This window comes from Trichomycterus rosablanca, chromosome 4 (assembly GCF_030014385.1).
Source record: "Trichomycterus rosablanca isolate fTriRos1 chromosome 4, fTriRos1.hap1, whole genome shotgun sequence".
NCBI classification, from domain to species: Eukaryota; Metazoa; Chordata; class Actinopteri; order Siluriformes; family Trichomycteridae; genus Trichomycterus; species Trichomycterus rosablanca.
Window position 1 is genome coordinate 43,435,045 of NC_085991.1, and position 20,585 is coordinate 43,455,629.

A 20,585-nucleotide genomic window follows, 5' to 3' on the forward strand; every position below is an offset into this window, starting at 1 on the left:
TTCTTTTATTTATTTGAGTGCAACTGATGCCTATACATCATATACAGGTACATATACACCGATCAGCCATAATATTAAAACCACCTCTTTTACATTTACATCTACAAGGTGGACCAACTAGGTAGGCGTGTCTAATAGAGTGGACAGTGAGTGGACACGGTATTTAAAAACTCCAGCAGCGCTGCTGTGTCTGATCCACTCATACCAGCACAACACACACTAACACACCACCACCATGTCAGTGTCACTGCAGTGCTGAGAATGATCCACCACCTGAATAATACCTGCTCTGTGGTGTTGTAGAACTACAAAGTGCTCCTATATGGTAAGTGGAGCTGATAAAATGGACAGTGAGTGTAGAAACAAGGAGGTGGTTTTAATGTTATGGCTGATCAGTTGTACAATTTGTAGTACCTTTTTTTTTGCTGTGAGTTTTATGTTTAATTTGAATATCCATTGCCCTGCAGGAATTATCACTGCTGGAATGAGTGCTACATGGCCAGACCTGACCTTCCTGATGGATTTGGAGGCTGGCAGGTTGTGGATGCTACTCCTCAAGAGACCAGTGACGGTAAACACCTACACTTCCAAACACAATATGTCAATTTTGAGTAACCTTTTTTCTTTTTGCAACATTATGCAAGGACTTTGTAGTTCTTCAGGAAATGCAAGTCTAGTTTGTAGACTGTTTTACAAAGAGATTTCCCAGATAATGAAGTTGTTACTACATATAATATTACATTTAAACTTAAGGATTATGTGTAAGACTCAAAAACTGGTGTATATACATTTACTACAGAAGACAAGCATGTTGGTTCATGCATTATTTCTTATCTTTTGTCACTGTTGGACAGGTATGTACAGGTGTGGACCTGCATCTGTGGTGGCTATCAAACATGGCCAAGTCTGCTATCCTTTCGATTCCCCATTTGTGTTTGCAGAGGTGAATATGCCAGTGTACCAAATGTTCTATATACTCAAAGCCTAAAACAAAGAACAATTTTAAGCCCAGTTAGGAGTAATGGTAAAAGTTAGGAGAGTAATTTTAAGTGTGAATATGATACTGCTCACCTTAAGCTGTCAGTGAAATGCCAACATCCATTTAACCAGGATTATGATGCCTTCTGTTTGCTTGTTAGTCTTGTTGTAGGCAGTTGTAGCCTAGTGGTTAAAGTACTGGACTAGTAATCTAAAGGTTCCACTGCCAGGTTGCCACTGTTGGGGCCTTGAGCAAGACTGAATACTGTCACAGTACTGTAAGTCACTTTGGATAAAAGCGTCTGCTAAATGCTGATAATGTAAATGTTTCCTGTACATTCAGACAACTCCCCAACACATACTTGTGTTTACATCCAGTCAGCATACAGGACTGTGTTTTTAACCAATCTAGAATAAAAAATACTAACTATATATCTAAAACACTAGATCAAAAAGCATAGAGGGAAACCCCTGCAAAGTAGAAAATCATAGAACATGAATTTAACCATTGTATTGAGTCCATTATCATCTAATCATTACATAATCATATTTTCATTCCAGTGGTATACAGCTTGGCCTAATCAGATGTACTCCCTTATCCTTAGGTAAACAGTGACTTGGTTTACTACCGCAGAAGTAATGATGGCACACTGGAACCGGTAAAGGTGAACACCAGCCACGTGGGCCGCCTGGTACTGACCAAATCAGTGCTGCATGATGGACGTAGAGACATTACCAGCAACTACAAATTCCCAGAGGGTAAAGAGTTTTCTATGAGTAAAACATTGAATTTCATGAGTAAAAATCAATATTTCACATATTTGTGTACCTGAATCTTTGGGCATTTCTATTTCAGTGTTTATCTCTATCATACATTATAGTGATAATCAAGGTTCTGACCCTTTTACTTTTATTAGATGTATATAAGAGGGATCTTCAGAAAGTTTCCACACTTTTATATTTTGGTAGGAAACGGTGAGGGTGGGAGGAGTGGTAATTGATCGTGTCTGAGAGACTGAGAGAGCTTATAGTCCGGATTTAGCGGCATCTGATTTACACCTTTTTGGACGCTCAAAGAAGCTTTAAGGGGAAGAAGATTTTCATGTGATGATGATGTGAAGGCTGTGGTGCATCAGTGGCTATGTGCTCAACCAAAAACATTTTATGCTGATGGCATTAAAAAGTTTGTACAATGCTGGAAAAATGCATTGGAAGGTGACTATGTATAAAAGTGATGTTATTTGTTTTTGAGTTAAAGTGCAGAAACTTTTTGAAGAACCTCATATGTATATAGAGTAAATGATGATTGAAGTACGCTAGAACACTTGCCTATATAGAATTTTGTTCAAATGTAAGATGACATAAATGATTATTATTATGTAAAGAGGGCAGTGTAGGGCAGTGATAGCTCAGTGGTTAAGGTACTGGACTAGTAAGCAGAAGGTTGCCGGTTCAAGCCCCGCCACCACCAAGTTGCCACTGTTGCAAGGCCCTTAACCCTCAATTGCTCATCGTGTTCAGCTCATTGTGTAAGTCGCTTTGGATAAAAGCGTCTGCTAAATGCTGAAAATGTAAATGAAAATGTAAATGTAAAGAGAAATACTGTACACTAACATATGCTAACCTTTGTTGATTAACTTTTTGTAAGTTTGTAAACCCTGACTGGTACAGATATAATCCTTCGTCTGTCCTTGTCTCACTGTAGGCAGTGCTGAAGAGCGCAGGGTTCTGGAGAAGGCTGAGGAGTTTGGGTGTCAGCGGGAGAAAGCTTCTTTTCCTCAGGCAGAAGTGGATTTGGAGATCCCTGCACTGGAGGTGCAGCTGGGTGATAATTTTGATCTAGAGCTGCAGTTCACTAACCACAGCAGCCAGAAGCGAGTGGTGGACATTTACATCAGTGGTAACGTGGTGTATTACACTGGCGTATCTAGTGCTGAGGTTGTCTTCCAGACCCCGACTATAAAGCTGGAGCCACAGCAGAGTAAGTACAAGAGCTGAATGTGAACTATGTTTGTTTGTGTGTGTCTGTGTCACCTTCTATAATTCACACAGGCAATAATCAGGTTTACTCTCTACATTTCACTAAGATATGCCTTTTTTTAAATAGAGTTAAACATTTTTTGCAAATATGAGACATGTATTTACAAACTCAAATTGTGACAACATTTACATTTTCAGCATTTAGCAGACGCTCTTTTCCAGAACGACTTACAGAAAAACATGGATTTGCCACACCACAAAACATAATGAAATAGTATGTTAACATCTGGCTGCATTTAAATGGCATATTACCACCATGGGAAATTTGTCTAAACATTATAATAACATTTCGACAAACACCACATAATATATACCCACACTATAAGTGAACATCTTTTCTACAAACAGCACTACACACTTATAAACATACTAAAGAGTATGTAAACACTGCGACTGCTTGCAACAAATAGTGCATACTTAAATACTAAGCAGTATGCCAAAACAGTTCAGTTCCAAACTAAACTTATATAATTTCAAGCATCTTTTCCACAACGCATATACTGCATACTAACTACTAAATAAGTATGCCACAACTTCTTTTTATACTTTTATACAAAGCGACATACAATTGTGATTGAATGAAAAACAGTCTGGGTAAGGGCCTTGGTGAGGTGCCCAACAGTGGCAGATTGGCAGTTGTGAGCTTGAACCTATCACATAATGAAAGGTTATGTACGCTTAGTAGCCACAAATAAGTCAAGTGTATACTACTATACTAACCAAGTCAACATACTAAACAGTATGCCTAAATAGTATGACAACTTTTTAGGTAGATCAAAAAGTGCATAATAATGTACTAGACAGCAGAGATGAACATAGATAAATCAACTATGATTGTGATTTATGTACATTTTAACCAGCATGGTATCATAAAAAAGCATGCCAAAATAACGGTCAACAAACTACTATTACTACAGTAATCTTAAAAACTACCGTTTCAAATATATATGCCACAATTGACATGCCTACTATTTAGTACAGTGGTATGATTATATGGTATAATTATTAGCATAAAATCACAGAAAGTTTTAGTAAAGCAGTCTGAAACTCTATAAATAATTATCATTTCTTACAATTATTATCATTTCTGATAATAGCAGCAAGCACTGATGCGCACAAGCCATAGGTAACAGAACAAATGTGAAGAAACCAAAAATGAACACATTTAAAAATACTTTGAAAAAAATGAAATGGTTTATTTATTTTGCATAATTATATACAAAAAAATTATTATACCCATGCATCATGTGTCTCACAGTACCAAATAAATAATGAAAAAAATAGTACGTTGAAAAAAGGAATCAAACAGGCATGCTTATTTTTTGAAAAAAATTACACAAAATGTGGCATGTGTAACAGTTTTTTACATTTATTATTTTTCAATGTTTTATTTTCCAATGTGTAAATGTTTGATTTAGCAAATAATTAGAATTTCTATGAGGGTCGGGAATTAGATACTTTAAAAACGTATGCATCCATAACAAACACAATAAAAAAAATCAAAAACATACAGTATATATGCATGTGGATTGAACCACATAAGTAATAGTACATAAAAAAGTTGCAGCATTAAAGATTTTTGCATGTGATCTCAGACTTGCCCCCCCAATACCACAGTTAAAACATCAGATATTTTAAATTTTATTGAAAATAAATTGTTTAAGCATGTATAGCTAAAATAAAAACATCCCTACGTTGAATACTGATAATAAGTAATGTTTGCTGTACTGTTTATGTTGGTGCTAGGTAAGAAGGAAAAAGTGGTGGTCCGCAGTAAGGACTATCAGAATAAGCTGGTGGAACAGGGGAACCTGCACTTCATTGCTACAGGGAAAGTGAAAGAGACGGGCCAGATCATAACCGCCATGAGACTCGTCACAGTGCACAACCCAAAACTCATTGTACAGGTTTGATGCACCGTTTATATCTTATGCATACAGTTTGAATTTTTGCCCATTAAGTGATGTGGAGATTAACTGCATTTATTTTAATTAACTTAACATCTACACACCTGCACCACCTTGTAACACAGATACATTATGATAATACACTGACCATAACATTAAAACCACCTCCTTGTTTCTACACTCACTGTCCATTTTATCAGCTCCACTTACCACATAGAAGCACTTTGTAGTTCTACAATTACTGACTGTAGTCCATCTGTTTCTCTACATATCTTTTTAACCTGCTTTCACCCTGTTCTTTAGTGGTCAGGACCACCACAGAGCAGGTATTATTTAGGTGGTGGATTATTCTCAGCACTGCAGTGACACTGACATGGTGATGGTGTGTTGGTGTGTGTTTGAGTTGGTAATCTTCTAGACCAGAGGTCACTAACAGGCGGACCGCGGTCCGGATCCGGACCCAGAAGCTGTCCCATACGGACCCGGACCTATAGCCAAAACAGAAAGTTATTATTTGAAACCTGACGGAGCGCTTCTATTTTAACCGGCGCAGCTTTTGTAGCCTTTACGGTAGCGGTTTAGCGGATAAGAACCAATCACGTGACACCACTCAGCCAATCAAGTCTGTGCATTCCAGCCGGTAAACACAGCGACTCTACAGTGCAGACAGATGAGGGAGTTAGAGGCGAGTTACATGTGAAAAGACGGTGGAAAGAAAAAGAAAGATAGCGAATGTAGAAAAAACGAAGGTAGAGATACAGACGACTGTGCAGGAGAAAGTTGAGAAAAAGACGAGTGAGACAGGAGACAAATGGCGCTCTCCAAAAAAGAAACGTGTACAGTGAAAATACAGCATTTAATCCGTGATGGAGAGACTCATTTCTGTTCTTCCCACTGGAGCACAATTTATTTTTATTTTCTCTTAATTTGATAAGAGAAAGGTTTGATAAGGTGGGGCGGTCCGGGTCCTCTCTGTGTGTGCATGTTCTCCCCGTGTCTGTGTGGGTTTCCTTCGGTGCTCCGGTTTCCTCCCACAGTCCAAAAACATGCAAGTGAGGTGTATTGGAGATACTAACTTGTCCATGACTGTGTTCGATATAACCTTGTGACCTGATGAGTCTTGTGTAATGAGTAACTACCGTTCCTGTCATGAATGTAACCAAAGTGTAAAACACGACGTTATAATCCTAATAAATAAACAGACATTTGATTTGACAGTTATTGATAACATGCAGATGTTGATACGACTACTAGGCTACATTATACTATATTGTATATATGTTATAGTGGTTAAGGTACTGGACTAATAAACAGAAGGTTGCCGGTTCAAGCCCCACCACGACCAAGTTGCCACTGTTGGGTCCCTGAGCAAGGCCCTTAACACTCAATTGCTCATTGTGTTCCGCTCATTGTGTAAGTCGCTTTGGATAAAAGCGTCTGCTAAATGCTGAAAATGTAAATATCAATATATTTACATTATATATATACTATATATATATATAGTTAAACATTCCGGACCTTTGCTTCAAGAAATTTTCTCTAACTGGACCCCTTTAAATTTTAGTTGAATACCCCTGTTCTAGACCTTCATCAGTGGTCACAGGACGCTGCCCACGGGGCGCTGTTGACTGGATATTTTTGTTTGGTGTACTATTCTCAGTCCAGCAGTGACAGTGAGGTGTTGAAAAACTCCATTAGCACTGCTGTGTCTTATTCACTCAAGAAAGAATTTCATTGTACTGTATATGTATATATGACAAATAAAGTATATCTTCTAATACCTACTCTGTGGTGGTCCTGGGCGAGTCCTGACCATTGTATTTCAAACTTATCTGCTGTTAAATCTTCTTTCTCTCTGTCCCTCTCTCTTTCTCTCTCTGTCTCTCTCTCTCTCTTTCTCTCTCTGTCTCTCTCTCTAGGTGACTGGATTTCCAAAAGTGAATGAGGAGATGTATGTAACTGTGGAGTTTACTAATCCCTTTAAATTCAGCCTGGAAAACGTGTATGTGCGTGTGGAGGGACCTGGAATCATGTCTATTAATACTAAACAGTACAGGTAAAGAAATCAAGCTTTATCTTTGGTATGATTTATAGTTTGACTAAACACCACTAGAAGGATTATCATTCAGTAAAGCTTTGCAAGTGTGTTTTTATCTGTGCATCATGTTCTGCAAACATTATTAATTAAATTAAAGCACTATATCGGGCGGCACCGTGGATAAGTGGGTAGCACTGTCGCCTCACAGCAAGAAGGTTCTGGGTTCGATCCCCAGGTGGGGCAGTCTGGGTCCTTCTGTGTGGAGTTTGCATGTTCTTCCGGTGTCTGCGTGGGTTTACTCCGGATGCTCCAGTTTCCTCCCACAGTCCAAAGACGTGCAAGTGAGGTTAATTGGAGATACTAAATTGTCCATGACTGTGTTTGATATAACCTTGTGAACTGATGAATCTTGTGTAATGAGTAACTACCGTTCCTGTCATGAATGTAACCGAAGTGTAAAACATGATGTTAAAATCCTAATAAACAAACAAAGCACTATATCACTGGGGAACAATTATCTTCATCCAGGATGCATCTGGATTATTTTGCAGTTGCACTGTAATGGTAAATATTCACAGTTTTAAGGTAAAAGCCAATAAAACGTGTGTGTGTTTTGCAGCATAATTGGCCCAGGAAGCTCTATAACATGGACAGAGAGTTTCAGTCCTCGTCGGGCCGGAACCACCAAAATCATGGCCAGTCTGGACTGTGCTGCTCTCAGGCAGGTGTATGGAGAGACTGGGATCACAATTCAACCATAAACTTTAAAGAAGAAATCAAAAACCAACAATAACTATAATAACCCAGAATAACTTGCTTTAATCCTGATGCTAATGTTGAATAAACAAGCTGAATCATTACTTGTTGTACTTAAGCCCGGTTTACAGAACTGACTGTAAAACTAAAGACAGTTTAAAAAACTTCATATAAGTATTAGTCCAACACCAAATATATAGTATAATTTCAGATTTACAGTAAATGTCATGATTTGTTTACTGTTTTTTAATGTTTCTGATATTAATGATTAAGTAATTACATGTTATTGGTGTGTAATTTGGCTACCGTTCCTGTCATGAATGTAACCAAAGTGTAAAACATGAAGTTAAAATCCTAATAAACAAAAAACAACTTTTTAAACAGCATTTTGTAATCATTTGGGAATTGAAGGCATTAATTGTGGTACTTGATAGATTAGTAGATTTTTCCCTCATTACTGCTTGATATAACACTTAAGCTGTTTAACAGTCCAAAATCTCTGTTGTCCTATACACTAATCAGCCATAACATTAAAACCACCTCCTTGTTTCTACACTTATTGTCCAATTTATCAGCTCCACTTACCATATAGAAGCACTTTGTAGTTCTACAATTACTGACTGCAGTCCATCTGATTTTCTACATACTTTTTAGCCTTCTTTCACCCTGTTCTTTAATGGTCAGGACCCCCACAGAGAAGGTATTATTTAGGTGGTGGATCATTCTCAGCACTGCGGTGACAATGACATGGTGGTGGTGTGTTAGTGCTGGCATGAGTGGATCAGACAGCAGCGCTGCTGGAGTTTTTAAATACCGTGTCCACTCACTGTCCACTCTGTTAGACACTCTTACCTAGTTGGTCCACCTTTGCTGCTGTTTGAGTTGGTCATCTTCTAGACCTTCATCAGTGGTCACAGGGCGCTGTTGGCTGGATATTTTTGGTTGGTGGACTATTTGCAGTCCAGCAGGGACAGTGAGGTGTATAAAAACTCCAGCAGCACAGCTGTGTCCTATCCACTCATACCAGCACAACACATACTAACACACCACCACCATGTCAGTGTCACTACGGTGCTGAGGATGATCCACCACCCAAATAATACCTGCTCTGTGGTGGTCCTGGGAGAGTCCTGACCATTGAAGAACAGCATGAGCTATTCTTGAGCTAATCTAAAGGTCACATGAAGTTTGGAGGTCTGTAGCGATTGACTCAGCAGGAAGTTGGCAACCTCTGCACACTATGCACCTCGGCATCCGCTTACCCTGCTCTGTCATTTTATGTGGCTAACACTTCGTGGCTGAGTTGCTGTCATTTCCAATCACTTCCACTTTGTTATAATACCACTGACAGTTGACTGAGGAATATTCAGTAGCGAGGAAATTTCACGACTGGACTTGTTGCACAGGTGGCATCCTATCACGGTACCACGCTGGAATTCACTGAGCTCCTGAGAGCGACCCCTTCCTTCACTAATGTTTGTAAGGCAGTCTGCATGCTTGGTTTTATACACCTGTGGCCATGGAAGTGATTAAAACACCTGAATTCTATTATTTGGATGGGTGAGTGAATACTTTTGGCAATATAGTGTACATCAATTTGTTCTTGGTAAAAAAAATCATTAAAAACTAACTTTTACCAAAGCTATAAAATATATGTTAACAGCAGTTTTTTTAATCATGCAGATTACTTTGACTCTGTGTATAAAATCTGCTATATAAATAGATTTGCTTTGCCTGTGTTTGGAATGTCTGCAATTTTAATTTATAATAGTGTCAGGGGGGTTTAATATCGCAGGGTGGAGCAGTAGGTGTTTTTGGTTTGGTTGCTGCTTTTTTTAAATAAGGAAGTAAAGGCGTTGTTTACAAACTTTCTGCTGCGGTGCTGATGCAAGTCTCTGTTTATCATTCAGTAGAGTTCTGATTCCCTGACCTGAGCCAGATCCTGTAAGTAACTGATGATTTAAGCGATGTTCAGTATTTTACTGCGGTAAACTTGATGTTTAACATCCGTTTGACCTTCAGCATTCCGGTCTATCTCGGTGTTAGAAATTACACTTAATATCTACTTATTTTGAAAATTTATAGACAAATAAAAATGAACAACACGTTGAATCTTACATTACGTCCATTTATTTAAATTAAAAACGAAACGACCGTTTCACTGCTGCTGAGTTAGGGACTATCTTTAAACAGAGAAATACACTGGAACAGGGTAAATCTGGACTCATCAGACCACATGACCTTCATGCTTTGCTCCAGAGTCCAATCTTTATGATTTTTGCTGGTTAGCCTCACTGACAAGTGGTTTTCTTAAGGCTACACAGCTGTTTAGTCCCAATCCCTTGAGTTCCCTTCGCATTGTGTGTGTGGAAATGCTCTTACTGTCACTATTAAACAGATCCCTGAGTTCTACTGAAGTTTTTCTACCATTTTATTTCACCAAACGTTTAAGTGATCGCCGATCACAATCATTCAGGATTTTTTTCCGACCACATTCCTTCCTCGAAGATGATGCCCCCCCCCCCCCATTGTCCTTCCACTTTTTAATAATGCATTAAACAGTTTCTAACACGATTTTAGTAGTTTCAGCTTCTCCTTAGATGTTTTCTCTGCTTGATGCATGCCAGTAATTTGACCCTTCTGAAACAGATTAACATATTTTCCACGACCACAGGATGTGTCTTTCGACATGGTTGTTTAACAAATGAGATGCTACCCACTGCATCGGTTAGGGTTAAATAACTTGTGCCAGCTGAAACATAATCACCCATGCAGTAATTATCCAATGAGAGGCTCTTACCTATTTGCTTAGTTAAATCCAGGTGGCGACCTTTTTTGGCTAGGCAGTGTATTTATAACATTCACAGTGCATTAAATCAGTTAAATGAATCTTTTGAAATGCGATTTTAATTCATGTCAAACTTACTTTTATATACACAAATATATAAAATATATTTAAACCCTGGGGTCGCAGAGAAAAATAATAATAATTAAATCAACAAATTTTAACAGGTATGAAATAAACTTGTACATGAACACCCCCCCCCTTCCCGCAGGCTTTATGTTATCTTGTAAACCACAGTGAGACCAGACTGCCACCATTTGTATTACTTAAGCATATTCAGTTTTGTGTTTCGTTTTGATGCTTTGTGTTGCCTGGGTCATGGTAAAATCATGGACAAAATGTGGGTTGCTGGAAAAAAAGTTTGAAAAATCCTGATAAAGACACTAATTACAACATTGTTTTTAATTTCATTTATATCACATATTCTTTTCAGTTGTATTAGTTTTAGTGTGATAGGTTTGTTTTAAAATTTGCAGTGTAATTAAGAAAAAAGCGTGGAACACATGCTAAATTTGGATTGACATTTATAAGAAGGGAAGATTTATTTATCTACACAATACATTCATTATAAGTAAATACAACAATTACTTAAAAAATAAGGTTTCTTGTACAGGAGGGACATACAGATTTGTGTATATATTGTGTATGTTTGTGTATATAAAAATTAATTTGATATTAATAATGACAGAATAATAATTTTTAGTAGAGTTTTTACTAGGTTAATTTATCTCAATATAAAATTATTATACGTATATTCATCATCATTATAAAGATAATATAAAATACATTTTAAAAAGTTTGCAAAAATAAGGTTTCTAGTAGGTGAGGAACAATGATGTGTATATAAAAATTATATAACATCAATAAATCAAATGATACAAGGTTTTAATAGATTTATTTGCACAATATTTTTTATAAAATTAAAAGTTGTAGTTGGTGAGCAACTATTGTATGTGTATATAAAATTGGTTTGACACTTTATTAGATTTATTTATCTGCATTAAGTCTAATAATATACATTTTAAATTGTAAATCCAAAAATAAGGGTTGTAGTAGGTGAGGAACAGCTGATGTGTAAATATAAACATTGCTTTGACATCAGTAATCATATGATACTTTAATAGATGTATTTATCTGATTTAATGCGCTATGAATGTTATGACTACGTTTATTGTTAGTTTTAAGACGGTCCCTAACTAGTAAAAGCTCGAACAGTCGTTTCGTTTTAAACAAATGGACGTAATGTAAGATTTAACATAAAATTGTATTTGTAGCGTGTTAGTTTTCATCTGTCTATGATTTGTTTTTTAATGAGTTGGTATTTAGTGTTATTTCTAACACTGAGGTAAACTGAAATGCTGAATATCAAACGAAAATGAAACTAACTTTATCACAGTAAAGTAACGAGAGATTTAGTCTTACAAATATTTTGTAGACCTGAACTACATTGTTTGCTAATTTGCATTATTATTGTTTGTTTTTTGCACGGTTTCTGTATTTTAACGGTAATTTATGAATGAAATATTTGTATTACTTTTGAATAGCCAATCAAGGACGTTCGCTTTTAAAATCCCAAGAGTTTGAAACACTTCTGACAGTGATGCAGTTACAAACCCTTCTTTAAAGTTTCATTAGTAACATAACACAACGCAAGACCCCATTTGAAGCCCTATCAGGTAAAACGTAAGATCATTGATAACGCTGCCCTTACAGCAGTAAAATGGTGTTCAGTAAAATGCCCAAATACTAAACTATAAACTATTATTGTTTTATTATTATTATTATTATTATTATTATTATTATTATTATTATTATTATTATTATATTATTATTTAGAATGATACTGTACTGTTTGAGATGCAGCCAGCCTCTGTAAAAAGCACACCAAAACCAGTAAATTTCCAGTAAATATTTTATTACATCTTACAGTAATACCAAAAACCATGATACTGAGCTCAAAAATATTAATACCATCACTCCACTTGTCAGAATATTATGGCATATTTAATGTATTATACATTCTTTAGGCCAAATCTAAAGACATGCAGGTTCATTGGAGTTCCTAAAATAATTGTGTGTAGGCCGCTCAGGTAACGCAGCAGTAAAAACACACACTGGAACCAGAGCTGGGATCTCAAATACATTGTATCGAGTCTTAGATCTATCTGCCGCAATCAGAGCAAGGATTGGCATTGGTGGAGAGGAAGCATGACGCAATCGGGCAATTGGATGCACTAAAAGGAAGAAAAAGGGGAGAAAATGCATAAACAAAATATATATAAAAAATTGTTGTGGGTGTGTGCAGGGGGTTTACTACCTGGCTTAAAAAACAGCATAATAAAACAGCAGTAAATGAGAAAATTCAAACCTAAAAACTTTCTGATAAACATTTAACACACAGTTTATCTTAATGAGCAGCAGAGAAGAATGGAGACCCTGAGGTTCCAACATCACTGGACATGCTGGCTAACCCTCTAGATTTAAGGATTTACTTACTGATATGGGAAGTCTGTCTTGTAAGTGTAACTTTTTTATACTTATTTTAAGTTTATAAAATATTTACATTTTAAAGTACCTGTGAACATGTTTATTAAACTAGTTAATGTGTTATTATTAAACAAGATACTACATAGAGTATTCTACAGCCTTTTGTCACAAAGCGAGTAGCAGTTTAATACACAGTAAACACTACACAGTCTTCATGCTCTGCTTGATCTTTTACTAAAAAAAACTTCTAGTAAAAACATCACCTGTAATGGGACTACAATGTGGCTAGCTCCAGAAAGCAAAAAGCGGATCCCACACATCTGCAAGAATCCATATGCAGATATTTAATCAATGTAGAACATGCTGTGACTACACAGCCACTAACAAAAAATAGGGACAATCTCAAATAAATTAATGGCCAACTTAGTAACAAATTAAAGACACAAAAACATCAGCAACCTGCAACAGAGAAAGTAAATAGAACAAGGACAGCACAGAAATTGAGAACTAAATGTCACAATTTGACAGGCTGCTCTGGCCATCTGCAACAAGGATAAAAGTCTGCTAAAAGTTCTCTAAGTTATACACAGCAGATGCTTTGATCTGGAAGTTATTAAGAGAGATGTCTTGGTCATGGGTTGGAGATTGATCTCTAGGAATACATATCAGCTCTGTCATGGAGAATAAAAGAGGACCTAATACAGAGCCCTAGAAAACACCTGTTACAAGAGTGCATGGAGGGGATATAGATCCCCTATTCAAGAATGTTGGATAGAAACAAGAGAAGAGTTATACTGGTTTGTAGTTGCCACAGTGCAACCAGTGAGTATGCTCTGATTGTGCAGATCCAAGAATGCAGGGGTTCATGCCAGTTTTTAGCTATTTGAGCTTAAATGCTCTTATGCTTTCTTTACAACAATATTTCTTTGTGTTTAAACCTTTAAAGGTCTTTATAGATGTATGGGCCAAGAGATTTAAAACTGCTGACTCTTTCTATGACACTGATGTTAATAGGAATGTACACATTTAACTGTTTCCTAAAATTCACTTCTCAGTACTTAGTTTTATCCACTTTGAGGAAAATATGGTCTTCCCAGCAACATGGCTATTGTCATGCCACCTCTAAAGTGGCTGCTTCTTGTTTTAGCTTCTTTCTATAGGAAGGCAGCTGCTGTACAATAAATGTGGCCTCAGAGACTGTAGTTTATTTTTATATTAATGGCTTTATACAGTTTCCTTGAGTTGTAGGTTGGTCTCAAACTTCTAGACAGCAGTTAGAATAACAGAAATAAACTCCCTTGGTAGCCAGAATAGTGGGCACATAATTATCAGGTTCCGAAGAACAAAGTGACTAGATGTACACTGTTCTTACTGTACCAGGAGTTGTTGATCATAAAACAAAAGTTTTCGGCCTCTTAGTTCCAGTGAAAGTAACTCTTAATGCTTCAGCATACCAAGAGATTTTGGACAATTTCATGCTCCCAAACTGTGTGGGAACAGTTTGGGGATGGCCCCTTCCTGTTCCAACATGACTGTGTACCAGTGCACAAAGCAAGGTCCATAAAGACATGGATGAGCGATTTAGTGTGGAAGAACTTGACTGGCCTGCAACCCGATAGAACACCTTTGGGATGAAATAGAGTGGAGACTGCAAGCCAGGCCTTCTCGACCAACGTTAGTGTCTGACCTCACAAATGAATGGTCAAAAATTCCCATAAACACACTCCTAAACCTCCTAAAGAGTTGAAGCTGTTATATCTGCAATGGGTGGGCCGAAATCATATTAAACCCTATGGATTAAGAATGGAATGTCACTCAAGTTCATATGCATGTGAGGGCAGTTGAGCGAATAGTTTTTGCATAATAGTGTAGCTGTCTTTTCACTATACAGATACAGTATTATATACTATATTACTATATTTGAATGTAATTCATTTGTCTATTTAAGTTTCACAGGTACTTCAAAAGCATAATCTGTTAATCTTTAAATAAAAAAATATTATTAACCATGTTTATCATGTGTGTATTCACAGCCAAGCATGATGATGAGCAGCCTTTATTGGCTGATGTGGATGAAGGTGAGAATTTAAAGACTTTGTATAAAGCTTATTTTAACCACATTTTCAACTTATATTTTCATGTTTTTACAATTTGTTAAGTCAAAAAAATCTAAGCCTGTTTTCTTTTTTAAGCGGAGCCAATTTTGGAAAAGTTAACAATTTTGCTGATGGGACAGCACGGGGCTAGAAAGAACACAGTTGGAAATGCCATTCTCTGCAAGAATGCTTTTAATTACATGCATAGATATAAAAGGTCTTACTGTAAAGAGGAAAACACAATATTTGGAAGAAATGTTACTTTGATCCGTGTTCCTGGCTGGTCTGAAGATCTGAGCAGTAAAAAAAATAAGGAACATTTGCAAGTGATTAAAGACAGTGTTCTGTCAGTCGAAGGTGGACCTCATGTGCTTATACTGGTTGTCAGTTTGAACACTGAACTTACAAAGACAAGAAAGGCGTTAAAAAAATTTTTAGGTGACAGTGTTGACAAACATATTTTACCATTGTCTGTGGATGCAAACTGCATTGAGATTGATAATGTCATCATTGACAGATGTAGAAATCACTTTTTTAGATGCAGATGTAAAAATCAAAGCAGGAAGTTACTTGAAACAGTTGAGAATTTTATTTTGCATAAAGATGAAATTCGTTTCTACCCCACTGGAAGGAGAGCACCAACACCTGAATTAAAATATCAAGACTTAAAAAATCTTGTGGAGGGCCTTTATTTCCATATCATAACACTGGAAATGAATGCTGCTAAGAATGAAGCTAAGATACAGAAACTACAACGTCTAGTAAATGAGAAAGAAAAAATGCTGAAAGCCAAGAAGAATGAGATAAAAATGTTAACAGCTAATTCAAGTGAAACCAACCTCTTGCATGAAAAGATAGATCAGCTTCAACAGCAAATAAATCAAGATCAACGAGAGTTGAAGGAACTGAAAGAAGAAAACGAAGCATTAAAAAATGAAAATGAAAATCTAAAAAGAAACAAAACACCAACAGCAGCAGTTTGGAGAAAGGAAACACCTAATCATGTGGTCATCACACACCCTAACTCAGCAGGTAAGATGCTAAATAATGTCTTGTTTTGTTTTGTTTTTTTGTACGTTATATGGACTAGTTTTATAGTGAATTGTGAATTAACAGCTAGTTAAACCAAACAGCAGTTTGAACAATAACTGCTCTAAATATTTAGTAAAGATGCCAAACAATTCTTATAAATTAATTAAGAAATGTTAATGACAGTATCTATTGTGTGAGCATTGTTGTTGAAAACCTTTAAGAGGGTAAAACAATAAATAAGGTGGTTGTGATTTCAGGTGCTGACGAGCTTCTACCATTAAGGGAACTCAGAGGTAGGGGATCACTCACTCACTCACTCACTCACTCACTCACTCACTTTCTTACCCACTTATCCAATTAGGGCCATGGAGGGGTGCTGGAGCCTATCCCAGCTTTTCAATGGGCACAAGATGCTCAGTAACACCCTGGACAGGCACCAGTCCATCACAGGACAGACACACGCACACACACACACCCATTCCCCTATAAGGCAATTCAGTGTCACTAATTAACCTGCATGTTTTTGGACTGTGGGAGAAAACCGGAGCTCCGGGAGGAAACCTACGCAGACACGGGGAGAACATGCAAACTCTACACAGAAAGGACCCAGACCGCCCCGTCCCGCCCAAGGTGACAGTGCTACCCACCAAGCTACTGTGGGTAAGGGATCATGCTATTGGTATTTTATATTAGCAGAAATAGAAAAGTGAGTATTTTGGGGCATTGAACAAGATTTGCCAAAGACAATGGGCCACAATTTCATTATTTCATACCCTAGATGTCTGGAAGCCTAATTAATATCTAATCTTATTTACAATAATGACCATGGAATAGGTAGGCTAATAAACTCTATACTGTATAAAGTTTTTTTGTTTTAGTCGGTGCTTTATTCAGGTCAGGGTTGTGATGGATCTGGAGATTATCCAGGGAACATTGGATGTACAGCTGAAATAAAGAGGGTGTATTGCTTTATTTATTTCAATACAATATACAGTGTATCACAAAAGTGAGTACACCCCTCACATTTCTGCAGATATTTAAGTATATCTTTTCATGGGACAACACTGACAAAATGACACTTTGACACAATGAAAAGTAGTCTGTGTGCAGCTTATATAACAGTGTAAATTTATTCTTCCCTCAAAATAACTCAATATACAGCCATTAATGTCTAAACCACCGGCAACAAAAGTGAGTACACCCCTTAGTGAAAGTTCCTGAAGTGTCAATATTTTGTGTGGCCACCATTATTTCCCAGAACTGCCTTAACTCTCCTGGGCATGGAGTTTACCAGAGCTTCACAGGTTGCCACTGGAATGCTTTTCCACTCCTCCATGACGACATCAGGCGGCTGGCGGATATTCGAGACTTTGCGCTCCTCCACCTTCCGTTTGAGGATGCCCCAAAGATGTTCTATTGGGTTTAGGTCTGTAGACATGCTTGGCCAGTCCATCACCTTTACCCTCAGCCTCTTCAATAAAGCAGTGGTCGTCTTAGAGGTGTGTTTGGGGTCATTATCATGCTGGAACACTGCCCTGCGACCCAGTTTCCGGAGGGAGGGGATCATGCTCTGCTTCAGTATTTCACAGTACATATTGGAGTTCATGTGTCCCTCAATGAAATGTAACTCCCCAACACCTGCTGCACTCATGCAGCCCCAGACCATGGCATTCCCACCACCATGCTTGACTGTAGGCATGACACACTTATCTTTGTACTCCTCACCTGATTGCCGCCACACATGCTTGAGACCATCTGAACCAAACAAATTAATATTGGTCTCATCAGACCATAGGACATGGTTCCAGTAATCCATGTCCTTTGTTGACATGTCTTCAGCAAACTGTTTGCGGGCTTTCTTGTGTAGAGACTTCAGAAGAGGCTTCCTTCTGGGGTGACAGCCATGCAGACCAATTTGATGTAGTGTGCGGCATATGGTCTGAGCACTGACAGGCTGACCCCCCACCTTTTCAATCTCTGCAGCAATGCTGACAGCACTCCTGCGCCTATCTTTCAAAGACAGCAGTTGGATGTGACGCTGAGCACGTGCACTCAGCTTCTTTGGACGACCAACGCGAGGTCTGTTCTGAGTGGACCCTGCTCTTTTAAAACGCTGGATGATCTTGGCCACTGTGCTGCAGCTCAGTTTCAGGGTGTTGGCAATCTTCTTGTAGCCTTGGCCATCTTCATGTAGCGCAACAATTCGTCTTTTAAGATCCTCAGAGAGTTCTTTGCCATGAGGTGCCATGTTGGAACTTTCAGTGACCAGTATGAGAGAGTGTGAGAGCTGTACTAATAAATTGAACACACCTGCTCCCTATGCACACCTGAGACCTAGTAACACTGACAAATCACATGACATTTTGGAGGGAAAATGACAAGCAGGGCTCAATTTGGACATTTAGGGGTGTAGTCTCTTAGGGGTGTACTCACTTTTGTTGCCGGTGGTTTAGACATTAATGGCTGTATATTGAGTTATTTTGAGGGAAGAATAAATTTACACTGTTATGTAAGCTGCACACAGACTACTTTTCATTGTGTCAAAGTGTCATTTTGTCAGTGTTGTCCCATGAAAAGATATACTTAAATATCTGCAGAAATGTGAGGGGTGTACTCACTTTTGTGATACACTGTATACTCACCAGCCACTTTTAAAAAAAATGTCAAATACTTAGTAGGATCCCTGTTTGTTCACAAAACAACATTAGTTTACCGAGTGTTGAAATTAGTCATTTTTTATTTTGGGCCATTCTGACAATATTAAATCATATTTATATGTATTCATATATATATTAACACTGCTAATCATACATTCTTCCACATCCCAAAATTGCTCTGTTGAACTAAGATCTGATAGCTGAGGGGATCAGATCAGAAATCTCTTGAATTTAAACTCAAGTTTATTTATTTTTACTATCAGAAATCACTGACTGGTGTGGTAATAAAGAAAGAAAATAACAAAGAAACCACTCTACACTTCACTGATAAGTTGTGGTCAGGTGCACAGTTCTGGGTACTGATGTCCTGGGTTATTTTTTTTTACAGGTTTAAGGTTTATTGTTTAGCAGTTATTTAAAATTATTTGATATTATCTCACACTTCTGTTCCAGTTTATCAGTAATCACAGAAATACACTGGGAAACATTTATGTTTGTGGGAAAACATTAAATAATCTTTTTTTTATGTGAACATCAGTTCATTTCTGAAAAGTAAAAACTTTTTTTTTTTTTTTAAGAAACTTCAGACAATAAAGTGCCCCAATCAGAGAAATCACACAGTAATAACTATTTCTTTAGTTTCTTTAAATCACTTTAGTTCATTAAATTTTTTTAATTCGTTTTGTTTAATTTAAAAGCATCACTTTATTTTCCACACTTTATTTTTAGGTCTGGAATTTCTGAAAAAGCACCGCAAAGAGCTCATAGACCAAGTTGTGTCAGTTCAGCCCATTGCTGATCAACTGCATCAATTTATTGGTGACCATAAGTATTCTTTGATTCAACAAGCTCCAACCAGTCATGACAAAATGAGACAGATCTTCGACATAGTTATGAAAGGTGGAAAAAAACTGCAGGATGAGTTCTACAGAAGTCTTCAGAAAGAAGAAAAATATCTTCTTGAAGATTTACAAAGCTTAAATGATTAACCATCAAATATAAATCACCACTAGTTTCCAAAAACAGAAAAGACAAAATGACAGTAACACCCACAATGGACAATGTAAAAAACTTAATAGAAGAAAAGAAGACTTTTACAGGACATCCATCCTTCTCTATGCAGAAACAAGCTAATTTTATTATTTTGCAGCATGACACTGTGCATTATTTTTAAAGCTCAGCTATTGTTAACAAATGAGGACAATGTGTATCTGATTGGCTTGCCCAAAAGCTATGAGGGGGGTCTAATCCTTTTGGCTGTATCAAAAGTCAATGTATGGCTTGTTCTTTTCACTGACTAACAGACAAAATAAGATGGCTCACTTATCAAATGTAAATGTATTTACAGAAAACAATTTTGGGGTCAGGGCCAGATCATGGGCAGGACATTATAGGCGCCAGAGCACTAGGATGATAGCCAGGCTGACATCCATTCTGGAGAATGACTCCCACCCCATGCATGAGACTCTGGCAGCACTGGGTAGCTCCTTCAGCAACAGGCTGGCTGCTTCACCCTAAATGTGTGAAGGAACAGTATCACTGTATCATAACAGTATCATCCTTCCTGCTGCTGTTAGACTCTACAACCAGCACTGCTCCACTATACACACTCACAGGAAGTAATAGTTTTCTCAATGATGCATAACAATGTGCAACATTAAAATTTTTCCTTGTGCAATTATATGTATCAGGTGTTTAAGTGTTTGTAGTACAGACAGTCTGAGGACTTTTTCTGCCACTGAGAAGCAT

At 37.4% G+C, this 20,585-nt stretch overlaps 2 protein-coding genes across 2 annotated transcripts in view; both read left to right on the top strand.

Moving 5' to 3' along the window:
- Nucleotides 1–8,028, top strand: part of f13a1b (coagulation factor XIII, A1 polypeptide b) — a 28,914-nt gene extending 20,886 nt beyond the window's left edge. The window contains exons 9-15 of the mRNA XM_062994347.1: nucleotides 468–571; nucleotides 855–943; nucleotides 1,584–1,737; nucleotides 2,684–2,959; nucleotides 4,765–4,925; nucleotides 6,845–6,981; nucleotides 7,583–8,028. Coding sequence (XP_062850417.1) covers nucleotides 468–571; nucleotides 855–943; nucleotides 1,584–1,737; nucleotides 2,684–2,959; nucleotides 4,765–4,925; nucleotides 6,845–6,981; nucleotides 7,583–7,724 — 1,063 coding nt within the window. The 3' untranslated portion in view covers nucleotides 7,725–8,028. The remainder of the gene's footprint in view (nucleotides 1–467; nucleotides 572–854; nucleotides 944–1,583; nucleotides 1,738–2,683; nucleotides 2,960–4,764; nucleotides 4,926–6,844; nucleotides 6,982–7,582) is intronic.
- A 7,040-nt stretch (nucleotides 8,029–15,068) lies between these two features.
- On the top strand, nucleotides 15,069–19,825 carry LOC134311945 (uncharacterized). The gene is made up of 3 exons (XM_062993597.1): nucleotides 15,069–15,129; nucleotides 15,244–15,975; nucleotides 19,566–19,825. Exons 1-3 carry the CDS (start codon nucleotides 15,069–15,071, stop codon nucleotides 19,823–19,825), a joined length of 1,053 nt encoding a protein of 350 aa, XP_062849667.1.
- The last annotated feature ends 760 nt before the right edge of the window (nucleotides 19,826–20,585 follow it).

Excerpts from the sequence above, each read along its gene's own strand:
- LOC134311945 (XM_062993597.1), top strand. The coding sequence starts at position 15,069 with ATGTGTGTATTCACAGCCAAGCATGATGATGAGCAGCCTTTATTGGCT. Across the intron at positions 15,130-15,243 it reads ATTGGCTGATGTGGATGAAG|CGGAGCCAATTTTGGAAAAG; the intron begins GTGAGAATTTAA and ends TTCTTTTTTAAG. Across the intron at positions 15,976-19,565 it reads AATGTTAACAGCTAATTCAA|GTCTGGAATTTCTGAAAAAG; the intron begins GTGAAACCAACC and ends CTTTATTTTTAG.